Below are 12,410 nucleotides of genomic sequence, written 5' to 3'. Positions count from 1 at the left end.
CCAAGGGTGGAGCCACACTGAACTGCTCACCATTTCTTGGACACTTGTTTCTTTCAGGCCTGCCCACCACACGCACATGCTGTTTGCTTTGCCAGGAATGCCCTTTCCTGCCCGCTCCCTCTGTTTGGCCAAGGCTTGTTCATTCTCTGAGGTCTATGGCAAATGTTACTTCTTCTGGGACGATCTCCTAAGCGGCCAATCTCTCCTCTGCATTTCATAGCACTTTGCACATCTGTTTTATGCCATCCACAGCGGTATCGTGACTGATGCTCTGTCCTCCAGATGGATTATGAGCAACTTAAAGACACTGTTTATACCTTAATTATATATAGATCTCCAGCTCCTAACTTAGTTGGCTTTGCATACAGTAGGAGCCTGATAAAGTTTGCTTCATGAATAATGAAGGAAGGAAGCAATGTAAGTTTAAAAGTCTATGCCCTGCTATGGAGAAACTAAAAGGTAAACAGAATATCTACTTTCATGGTTTCAACCTCTGCTTATAGGCTAATGACTATTCCAGCTCTGTGTTCATGGAGACAGAATATCCAATTGCCCATCCAACGGCTCAAAGTAATCTCAAAATCACTGGGGCCCAGCGTGAACTCACCACATTCCCTCTCCGACTTTGCCTCTCCCGTTGGTGTTTGTTCTCCGTGCCAAGAACAGTACTCCCTGCCCAAACCAGGAAACCAGGAGGCATCCTTGATTCTTAATTTTTCTTCCCTTCCCATTTCCGATTATCAAGTGCTATTGATTCTTCTTTACTATTCTTGGGAGCTGTGGACATTTCTTTCCATCCTCCACCCTCAGAGGCAGGACAGAGTACCTACTGTAGAGGTCCACCGTCGGGGTTCAAATCACAGCTCCATCCTACTAACTAGCTATGGAATTTGGGGCAAGTTATTTAACCTTTTTGTGCCTCATCTGTAAACAGAGGATAACCACAGCAACTGTCTCAAAGAGTGGTTGTCTCACGTGTAAAGCACTCAGAAATCTTGGGATCACAGTAAGCATTCAATAAGGTGTTAGCTATCATAGTTAAGCCTCCATCAAAATCGGTCTTATCCGCTTCTAATCCACTCTACCAAGCCCATTGAGTAGGATCTGCACCCCTCCCCTCCCCCACACTTAATCCCTGGCCAGCCTTATCTCTAGCTACTTCCTTGTTCTAATAGTCAATTAGTAGTTCCCAGACTTTGGGAGAGAGGGAGGGATCCACACAGCCAGAGCTGTGCCTAGATCTATTCTTCTTCCTCACTTCCCTTCATACTGATCATAACTAAAATTTAGTGAGACAATTATACATCAGGCACTTTGCTGAACGCTTTCTGTCAATTAGCTACTAAACGCCTTTCAACAACCCTCTGAGTGGCTACTCGCATCGTCACCGTTTTATAGAACAGGACAGGAGTTCACAGAGGAAGCAGGTTATGGAGGTGGTTAACCATGGCAGTTGGGACTTCAGGGCCCCAAGCTCTTAATTGTCTTTTTTCACAGGAAGATTCTCTGTGGTCTTTGAGAATTTAGTTGAGTTACCTTCTCTAATCTTCCCACTCTAAGCTAAACACCTTGAATGTACTACACCATAGCAGCCTGTGTTCCTTTCCATCACGGCACTTAGCACCACTCTATGAAGATCTGGTTACTTCTCTGTCCCCTCACTAGAGAATAATCTCCCGGAGAGCGGGCACCACATCCACAACTGTTTTATATTCCCTAGCACAGGGCCTAGAGCACAGAGGGTACTCAGTAGATGCTTGCCGAATAAGCAAATGGATACGCTAACGGTGTCAAACTTACTTCCTTGGTCAGATTCACTTTGGTAATAAGAAAAGCTATGTCCTAAGCAAACAAGAAATTGAGTGCAATGTACTCTTCCTTTGATAAAACTTGGCCTATTTTGAGATGTGAAGTTAGCATGTTAATTTTAAGGCCTTGCCATCATCACCTAAAAAATACAAAGGAAGCAACACAATGATAAAAAAAAAAAAAAAATGCACTGCAAGCAACAACCAGCTGTGAAGGGGGCACAGGAGGTACTGGGGAGAACAGAATGACAAAACAAAACCTCCCTCTTGCTTTCAAGGGATCATTCCCTTCAACACAAACTCTGAACATTTACAACCTGGGAAGAAGAATTGCCCCAAGGAACAAAGATAAGCATTTTTGAAAAAAAAAAAAAAAAATCCAAACTAAGTTTCAGTTTTATGGGAAATCTTTTAATCAAGAGGTGTTTGATTTAGCAAAATTTTCACATCAGAGAAGAAGAAAACTTGGAGCAGGGTGTTCACATGACATGGATAAAAGGCAACACTCACTGTCAGGAGACTGTTGTGTCCTGAGCTATTCTATTTAAAAAATATATCTAGGGGCATCCGGGTGGCTCAGTCGGTTAAGTGTCCGACTTGGGCTCAGGTCATGATCTCACGATTCGTGGGACAGAGCCCTGAATGGGGCTTTGCGATGATAGCTTGGAGCCTGGAGCCTGCTTCAGAGTCTGCGTCTCCCTCTCTCTCTCCCTTCCCCTCCCCCGCTTGTACTCTCTTTCTCTCAAAAATAAACACTTAAATAAATTAATTAAAAGTGTATTTATTGGGGAGCTCAGTCAGTTGAATGTCTGACTCTTGACTATAGCTTCAGGTCATGATTTCACAGTTCATGCGTTCAAGCCCCAGATTGTCAGCTCAGAGCCTGCTTGGGATTCTCTCTTTGCTCTCTCTCTGGTCTCTCTCTCAAAATAAACAAATAAATAAACAAACAAAAGTTAATTGACCTGAATGATTTGAGATTTTCCTGATCATAAAAGGACCTGAAAAACAGGCATACAGTCACTAAGAAGTGGGACAGTTTGGAAAAGAGCACACGACTAGACATTAGAAACACAAGCATCCATGCTGATTGGTAGGATGGTCCTGGGAGACAGGTGATCTTCCTGAAGTCCTTAAGTGGACAAAAATAATTAGTCTCTTCTACCCGGTATGAATCAGAGCACTGAAGAAAATGCTCAACACTTCAGAAAATGATAGGTTAGAACAACTTTCTATTAAGTAACAAAGGGGTTTTAAGTGAGAAAAACTAAATTTTCCCCTGGTCACAGGAGAAGATCTTTGATCTCTAGAAGCCATGTGAACTAAACTAGTTCTAAGCAGACGTCTTAGTATCACTCTCTGAACAAGCGAAAACCTGGCCCTAGTGAAGTAATTTCATCCCATTTAATTAGAGGAAAAGCCAGCATAAGCCCTTTCTCAGAATACTCTTTTCACTTGCCTTAGGACACATACTCTGGTGTTCTCATGTGCAAGCTAACTGAAACAACCAGCCAGGTGAGAATCGGTCACCAGCAGAGAAACAGCACTGTTCAAACCGTGTATTCACTTCAGAACTATCACCTCCTATCTGAAGTACATCACTAATGCCCACAAACCAACAGCCACCCGAGGCTGGAGTCGTAAGGAGGCAGAAGGATTGGTCCCTTCTTTTTGAAAGCAAAGTACCCAAACTGGAGTATTTTGTTCTATCACCTGGAGTTACCCCTGAAATCAAGGACTAAAGATGGGACTAATTCGTATTATAAAGCTCTCTCTCCCTAGCACATGGCCAGCCCCCACTTACCACACTGTAGGCCAGAATGCACTAGCAAAGTACGGTAAGACCTGAAGCTCAAACACAACTGTAAAAAGGACCCACGGAGACCTCTCAGATCCAACAGATAAAGCTAGATTAAAAACAAATAGACAAAACCACAACCGGAGAGGTTAAGGGACTCAACTAACATCACTGGCAGATATCCTGCCAGCTGCAGAAGCAAGGCTGGACCTCTGGACTCCTAGTTAATTCCCACGCTGGGACGGTGGGCTGACCCATGGCTGGAGCAGAGCATGAAAGTCATTCCATCTGTGCGGCCTGTTCTATTTCATGCAACAAACAATGTAACTTAAGTCCCCTGAGCAGTGAAGCAGGACCTAATGTTCTGTGCTTCATCAATTACAATTTTCCGGCACTTGGAGAGAATGACTTTTCCAGAGCGGAAGAATCAAAAAGCAACACAGGGGATGCCTGGGTGGCTTGGTTAGTTGTGTGCCCCACTCTTGGTCTCTCGGTTCAGGTCATGATCTCATGGTTCAGGAGTTCGAGCCCCACACCGGGCTCGACGCTGGCAGTGCGGAGCCTGCTTGAGACAGAAATTCTCTCTCCCTCTCCCCACTTCTCCTTTCCCCACCCCCGCTAACGCGCACTCACTCGCTCTCTCTCTCCTTCTCAAAATAAATAAATAACCTTAAAAAAATGATTTAAAAACATTTAAAAAAAAAAAGCTACACAGGTGCCAGCTGCACTTACGTTGATCATGGCGTTGGACGTTATCCTGAAGAGTGTGGCCCGTTCATTGACCTGCTTGATCTTCTCGTTGCTCTCGGCGGGCAGCCGCAGGGACTCCAGCTCGCTGAGGGAGCGCTGCAGCGCAGTGCCGTGCTTGGCGATCAGGTCGTTGCACGTGCTCAGGTCCTCCACCTTGCTGGACAGCGTCCGGAGGGTGTTCTGCAGCTCGGTCTTGTCGGTTTGTGACACAGACTCTTCATCTCCCGACTCATCTGCAGGGGGCCCGAGGGCGAGTTAGAGGACTCCAGTTACAGGACGCTAGGGCTGAGGGTCGGAACCCTACCAACTGTCTACAACTAAACCGGCTCTCACGCCGGGCGATCTGACCCACCAGGTGTTCGCCCTTACCAGATGATTCGACTATAGTGCGGTTCACAGCCCCCCACCGATCTGACTGCGGTGTGGTGCCACGGACACCTGGGGTGGTTCTTCCTTTCACCCCCCTGCCCTGGGCCACACAACAAGCATTTATTTTGCTTTTCTTTTTTCTTCCAGTTTTATTGAGTTATAATTGACATGGCACTATATAGGCATACTGATGCAACTTACATATATTTCCAAATGATTACCACAATAAATTAGTTAGTATCCAGCATCTCATACAGATACAAAAAAAAAAAAAAAAAAAGGAAAAAATGTTTATTTGCCTTGTGATGAGAACTTTTAGGATCTACTCTCTTAGCAATTATCAAATATACTATACAGTGTTAATTATAGTCATCATGCGGTATGTTACTTCCTCAGTATTAAATTATTTTATAACTTAAAGTCTATACCTTCTGACCCCTACATTCAATCCCTCCACCCCTGGGATTCTTCTAAAAGGTGCCAAGGAAGCTCTGGCCTCACCCCCAGAAATTGATTAGACTGGTCTGAGGCAAGGCCCAGGACCTGCATTTTGAGTAAGTTGCCCAGGCCATTCCAATGCACGCCTAACTTTGAGAACCAATGACCCGGAGGACAGGAGGGAGAAATTAAATGGCCCCTGGCCTTGGGAATGAATTGTTGAGCTTTGAACTCAAGCTTGAGGGTTCCAACCCAGTCTAAGCGACCATCTGTTGGGTGATGGGAGAACCCTGTATGAAATGGATTGAGAGTTGCAGTCTGGCTCTTGGTAAACAATGTCCACATCACCAAAAGACCCATTGATTTATCTTCTCCAAAGGAGAGCTCGGGAACTTTGTGATGAACTCATTGGACACGAAAGCCATCATAGCACTGAAAGCGACGCAAGGTCTTGTGTTAAATGACCCTCCAACAAAACATCAAACAGAGAGCTATGTCGTACCCTTCGCTGGCAGTTTTATAGCTAACACTCTGCAACAGCAAAATGCTTTTCCAGCAGTGTCACTTTCTTTGGGGGAGCTAACATCAGCACTAACATCAAAACAAAAGAAATAAGGAAAGCCTGCCCTGTCTGCTAGACCGAGAGGCAGGACCAAAGTCAAAATATAACCCGTTACAAGAAAACTCACAAGCAGAGAATTTTCCTTTCACTGGCCAACAGATATAAAATCCAGTGTGGGAGGTGACAGGGGATAAGAAAAACAGGAGATGAACAACAGCCAGCAGGTGACCATCTTGGTCAAGGTCTGAGTGAATAAGTTCAGTGTGATTAAACTATCAACAGCTGGGACAGGGGAAATACTAGCATTTTCCTTGAAGAAAAAACATGTTGAGACTGCTCTTTTTAGTGAAACTAAGGTAGCAAAATGAAGATTTTTCACAGAAAGTATCCCATGTAGGGGCACCTGGCTGGCTCAGTCGGTGGAGCGTCCAACTCTTGATTTCGGCTCAGGTCATGATCTCACAGTTCGTGAGATCGAGCCCCACGTCCTGGCAGTGCAGAGCCTGCTGGGGATTCTTTCTCTCAATCCCTTTCTCTCTCTGCCATTTGCACAGAGATCTCTCCCTCTCTCAAAGTAAATAAACATTAAAAAAAAAAAAAAAAGTATCACATGTAATGATTTTGGTAATCTATAAAGATGGTTTGTTTCAACTCAATTAAGAAATAAATGAGAGAGGTGCCTGGGTGGCTCAGTCGGTTGGGCATCCAACTTTGGCTCGGGTCATGATCTCACAGTTTGTAAATTTCAAACCCACATCAGGCTGTGTGCTGACAGCTCAGAGCTTGGAGCCTGCTTCAGATTTTGTGTCTCCCTCTCTCTCTGCCCCTTCCTCACTCATGATCTATGTGTGTGTCTCTCTCTCAAAAAAGGAAGAAACATTAAAAAAAATTTTTTTTAAACAAAAAATAAGAAAGGGGCCCCTGGCTGGCTTAGTCGGTAGAGCATGTGACTCTTGATCTCAGGGTTGTGAGTTCAAGCCCCACACTGGGCATGGAGCCTACTTAAAAAAAAAAAAAAAAAAAAAATTGTAAAAAATAAGTAAGAAACTGTCAGGGGAGAAAGAAAAAAGTAATGATAGAACCAAATTGTGAGTTGTAATCATCTTCACACTGCCCTAGCCATGAAATAATTATTTCTCAAAATGTTAAGGTGGTCAAATGGCATTAAAAGCCAAAAGACACCTGTCACGCCTCCAGGCTAGTTTCTCAACCTCGGCACTACTGGCATCCGGGCCCCGATCCATCTCTGTTGTGAGCGCTGTCCTGTGCACTGCAGGAGGCTTAGCGGCATCCCTGGCCTTTACTCACTGGATGCCTGCAGTACCACCAGGCCTCAGCTGTGACAACAAAAATGTCTCCAGACACTGCCTAGTGTCCCCTGCAGGGCAGCACTGCCCCCCCGTTGCAAGCCACCGCTGCAGGGAGAGACACCGCGTGACGAGGAGAAGCCGGACACACTAGGGGACGGTTGATAACTGAACGACAGCGAGGGAGAAGGTAAGATTTGTGCCTAGCAGGGGCAAACAGGACGCGTCCCCGACGCGGCGTGCCTCGCTCCCTACCCGATTCCGCCAGCATCTTCACGGCCTTCGCCTTGGCCAGCTCCAGGGCTGTCACCCAGCGCTGTCGCTCCACTTCTGAGCTCGCCTTCAGGTGGTAGGTCTGAGCACCCCCGTTGGAAATGATGAAGTTACAGGAGTCCTCCACGGTGATGTTGGCCGTGGCGAGGTTGATGGTACCACGGCAGGTGTGTCTCATTTCGGCCTTTGACCTACAATAATGAGATGAAGACAAGCTAAGGAGAAAGCTGACGGATGGAGTATCCTTCACCACGTTCCTTGTCTTCTCATAACCCTTTTCAAAAATACGGTAGTCCTAGGCAACAGCAAGTTCTACTCTTTCCCTCAGATGGCTCCCTCAAATTCCAGAAACCGTCAGTAGGGCTCTCCTTTCACGGCCAGTAAGTGTTGTTTCGGAGTTCTGAGCTCTCTCCCTTAGCCTTTTGGAAATAGCCTTCGCGGGAGCATTCACGACATACAACGGTAATCCGGCAATGCTAAGTGTGTAAGGCAGTGAGTTTTGACAAATGTATACAATTGTGTAGCCGCCTCCACAAATTGTAGAACACGTCCATCACCCCGACAAGTTCCCTTGTGCCCTCCTGTAGGCAGGAATTCCTTTTTATTTAGCGGGGTATAGTTATAAAATAGTGGTTTATAAACTCAGGCAACAAAATTTCTTGTAACAATCTCATCGCCTTAAAGAATAGCTCCATTTTGCATCTACCGCACCCCCCCCCCAACTGTAACTCAGCCCTAATGAGAACTGTCACACTACGCTTAGAATTATATTGCGTAAGTGTAAGGAATGCTGAGATGCTTAGGGTATTAAATATCGACCACAGCTCAAATGACAGGAAAGAGAAATGACTAGCTTTCTGTGGGGGTAAAGAATAATCCTAAAAGAATCACCAGGTAGTATACTCTCTCCGGAATATATTCTCGCCAAAGGTCCGCTGGCCTCGCTTGGCGGGAACTCCTAAGCCATCCTATTAATAGCTAAGAAAGATTCAGCAAATCTGTTCTCGGAGGACTGGGTGTAAAAATTTTCCCCATCTCTGACTGACGGCTCTATTAATAGACTAACTTTTGAACTTTACATCACTGCTTGGTGACAACAGGCTACGAGCTACTTCATGTAAAATACCAAGCTACTAGCACGACTCAGTATACCTTGCAAACTGAGTGAATTTCCCCTCCACCCACCCGGCTGCTTCTGCCCAGAGACCTGCATGGTGAGACCACAGTTTTCCCTGACCAACTTGGAACATAAAGAGGTCAAAGTCCTTGGCCAACTGCCACAGGGCAGAGCGGAGCCATTTCCTTTGCACTGGAGCCAAGCGGCCCAACACACCTGGCACGTCCAGAGCTCCTGCGTGCCAGAAATGACACACACCCCATCTCCAGAAACGAAGACTTGGTATGTTTGAGAAAGTCTGCTTACTGTGCTTAGGAAGACAGATTTGCTATTGTTCAGTGTGTCACGTGAAACTGGTTTTTCTTCCTCAAAGGCACAAATGAGCAGTAGGGGATGGCCAGGGGGGTCTCACTGGACTGGGCCATTTTTCACCCCCTGCACCTGCCACAATGTAATGTGAATCCCTGTTTTTTCTATCCTTACCTCCCCTCCCCTCCCCCGCCCCCAGGCTTCAGTTACATTATGAATAATGCAGGCTGAATTTCAGACCCGCAGCTGACAGGCCAGCTCACCCTGGCTTTCTACTCCAAAGGTGCTGCTCGGACCCTGTACTGCGTTCCTCACAACGTGCTGGTACTTTTCACAAGCCACTTCCTAGGAATCTCTTCTGCCTGGGTCATCTTCATAAACTAAAGAAGTTTCTCAAATCACCTAAAGTCTGTAGCAGTTGCAGAAATACCAAGGAACCCTAGGAGTAAGGCAGGCTTGACTCAGGAGCTTTTGGGTTCAGGCCGATACACCTCTGTTTATAAATGATTAGTGCAGAGGCTGGAAAGACATAGTTTTGAGAGTGCAAGATAAGTTCTTCAGGCGCCACAGTATTAATTAGGTTGTGCCTTCTGACCAGAAAGTTCCCTTTAAGGCCAGCAGAAATAGTAACTCAATCTCTGGAAGCTAGTCAGGAAGACTAATGCTATGGCCCTGTCACCATGTGTCTGGGAAAGCCGGGATTCTACATACGGCTTTAAGTAATGGGACATCCATGTATCTGTGTATGTAAGGATGGGTAAAAAGAGGGAAGTGGCCCGTCAAAGCCTATGAGGACAGTTCATCACAGGATGGGTCTAGGAAGTATATGGTCTCAGTTAAAAAGAAAGCAGTATTTTGAAAAAGGCATATAGAGGAGACGACTGGTTTTGGAGGCATGAAAAGCAGGAGAAATGACAATTTAGTGAAATAACTGTAGGGAGACGGGGACACAGAGAACCCTGTCAAGAAGAATAAACTACCAGTATAGTTGGGAGGAAGAACTTCACTGTGATTTTGAAGGTAGTGCATAGATTTGATAACCCCGGTTCCTGTTGCTTGGTTGGTTTGTGGGTGGAACCATCTTAGTTGGCAAAGACAGGCCTATGGCATATTTCCCAATATGTGGCTCAGTATGCTTTGGAAGCAGTTTGATCTGTAGTCAGACAGGTGCCCCTAACTCTTGTAAAACAGAAATTAAAGGTGGTTACAAGTACTTGAAGAGATAGCAACAGAGAAGTTATTAATGTCCAACCAAGATCAGTATTAAGACTGGTACTGATCAAAGATTCAAATGGCCTGGAAAGATGATCTGGTAAGAATTTGGAGAAAAAAAGACCACACAGTAAAGTCCTCAGCTGATACACAACTTACGAAAATGAGCAGTGTTAATAGTGACTTACAAGCCAAGTTAGGATACAAATCAACCCAACTTTAAGATGATGGTCAGTATAACAGGAAAACAGGAACTTGAATAGGAGAAAAACTTTGGAACACACATTAAAACTTTAGATGTGTGATCAAACCTTAAATTGATCATCCTGGATGAGAACTGAGAGAGGGTTAAAATTAAAATCAATTCTGAATATAATAATGCAAATGACCCACACAACTGTTCACAATGTGGCAGGAACAGTGAGGATGTGCTAAGGCATTTTCCACCCTCAACAACCTCCAACTCCCACCTTCAATTTCCCCTCAAAATCCTCTAAGTGCTGATACGGTGGGGTTGAGGAAGAGATTCATTCACCCTACCTCTCCTGGTAGCAGAGTGACTACGTGCAGAGGAAAAGAAATACAGTGAGCTGCTCTTAACAGCATTTTGGGTCTCAAATAGGACTTTTTTACAAAAAAGATTTCAATTAGAAGTGCCATTATATTAAGCAAAGTCTCTCTTAAAGGAAACTTTAAAAAAAAACAATTTTTTTTTTTAATGTTTATTTTTGAGAGAAAGAGACAGAGCATGAACAGGGGAGGGGCAGAGAGAGAAGGAGACACAGAATCCGAAGCTGGCTCCAGACCCCGAGCTGTCAGCACGGAGCCCGACGCGGGGCTCGAACTCACAAACTGCGAGATCATGACCTGATCATGAGCCAAAGTCAGGTCAGACGCCCAACCAACTGAACCACCCAGGCGCCCCTCCCTTAAAGGAAACTTTTATACATTTTGTATAAAGTACTGTGATCTAGAAACTATATACATTTCGTATATAGTAACAGTGGAAACTTTTGTACATTTTGTATAAAGTACTGTGATCTAGAAACTATACACATTTTGTATATAGCAACAGAAATCTAGAAACTTACTTGCTATAGGCAAGCAATTATCTGTTATTTGATTGATTCAAGTAACACTAACTTGGGTTTTAGGTTATGATGGTGTGAAGACAACCGGTTTCAAATCCTGACTCTTCAAGACTTTGGAATAGTTGCCCAGACTAAGTCTCAGTTTCCTCATCAGTAAGATGGGAATATCTCCTGATCCCCAGGGTTATTGTTGGGAGTCAGTGAAACTATCCAAACTGTCCAGTACTCAGGAAATGTTTATGTCCTGTCTCCACATCCAGCATCTTAACCCCTGTATCTGGCGTAACCGGAGTAGCCAAAAGCATGCTACAGTTATGGCAAGCTTGTGAGCTGCCACGAATATATATTAAACATTCCAAAACAAACACTGTTGAACAGAAGTAATCGTACCAAAGACATGGATTCTTCTTTTAATAAAACTTAAAGCGAACCAACCAAAGAGACCCCGGAAATACGGGAGAGACCACTGAAATCATTCCCATGGTGGGAGGTGGGGTCAGCGTAAATAAAAGCAGCACTGGAGTGCATGCACATCTCCGTTATGGGCTGTTCAGAAGGCGAAAGCATATGCCAAGTCTGGGAGACATAAAGACAGGGGAGAGGTACGGAGGCCACCCTGTGCCTGGTGTCCTTGTGCCTGAACGTGGAGAGAGCAACGGCAGATACATCAAAGGCTGCTAATAACCTTGAATTCTGGAGACAGCTAAGACAGCACAGACAGCTAAGATTTGGGACTTTCACAGCAAGTTCCTTGCGAACCATGCCGGGGCTTTGCTCTCCTACAAGTGCCCCTTAGCACCTACGACAGCGCCTTCCTCGCAGAATTCATCATTGCACCGCCGTGCTGGTGCAAACACAATGGAAGAGTAGATGCTCTCCGAACAACTGGAAAGGCCAGGGACGGAGGGGAAGGTAGTGCACCAAGAGCGGGTAACCCAGGTGGAGAGGGAAGCCCCGGGGCGTTCACTTTCGTGCAGGTGGGCTCGCGTCGCGGGCTGTCAGTGCGCGCAGGTGACGAAAAGGGGCCTGGGGCGACCTTGGCTGCGGGGCCGGCTCCAGAGGGTGACGGCGCGGGGACTGTGGGCTGCGGTGGGGGACGGCGCCCCGGAAGCAGTTACCTGTAGTAGCTCAGGAGCCCGTTGCTCAGCACGAACCACCGCCGCTGGTAGCCTTTGATATAATTGGTCCATTTGAAGAGCCAGCCCTCTCGAGCCGAGCCCGAACCCCCGGCGCCCGAGCCGCCGGAGCCCCCCGCCGGCGGCGCAGGGGCCGGGCCCGCAGCCGCCACTCCCCCGGGGCCGCTAAGCCAGAGGAGAAGAGACATCAAAGGATACCAGCGGCGGTGGTTCGTGCTGAGCAACGGGCTCCTGAGCTAC

General features: G+C 46.0%; 1 protein-coding gene across 1 annotated transcript in view; it reads right to left on the bottom strand.

Annotated features, from left to right (window-relative positions):
- Positions 1-12,410, bottom strand: part of OSBP (oxysterol binding protein) — a 35,866-nt gene that overhangs the window by 22,817 nt on the left and 639 nt on the right. Inside the window, exons 2-4 of the mRNA XM_049646066.1 lie at positions 12,153-12,335; positions 7,288-7,496; positions 4,339-4,589 (exon numbers count right to left, since the gene is read on the bottom strand). Of these exons, the coding sequence (XP_049502023.1) occupies positions 4,339-4,589; positions 7,288-7,496; positions 12,153-12,335 (643 nt within the window). The remainder of the gene's footprint in view (positions 1-4,338; positions 4,590-7,287; positions 7,497-12,152; positions 12,336-12,410) is intronic.

The sequence above is a fragment of the Panthera uncia genome, chromosome D1, assembly GCF_023721935.1.
Source record: "Panthera uncia isolate 11264 chromosome D1, Puncia_PCG_1.0, whole genome shotgun sequence".
Classification (NCBI taxonomy): domain Eukaryota; kingdom Metazoa; phylum Chordata; class Mammalia; order Carnivora; family Felidae; genus Panthera; species Panthera uncia.
Note: the sequence above shows the minus strand (reverse complement) of the source record. Positions and strands in the feature narration are given on the sequence as shown.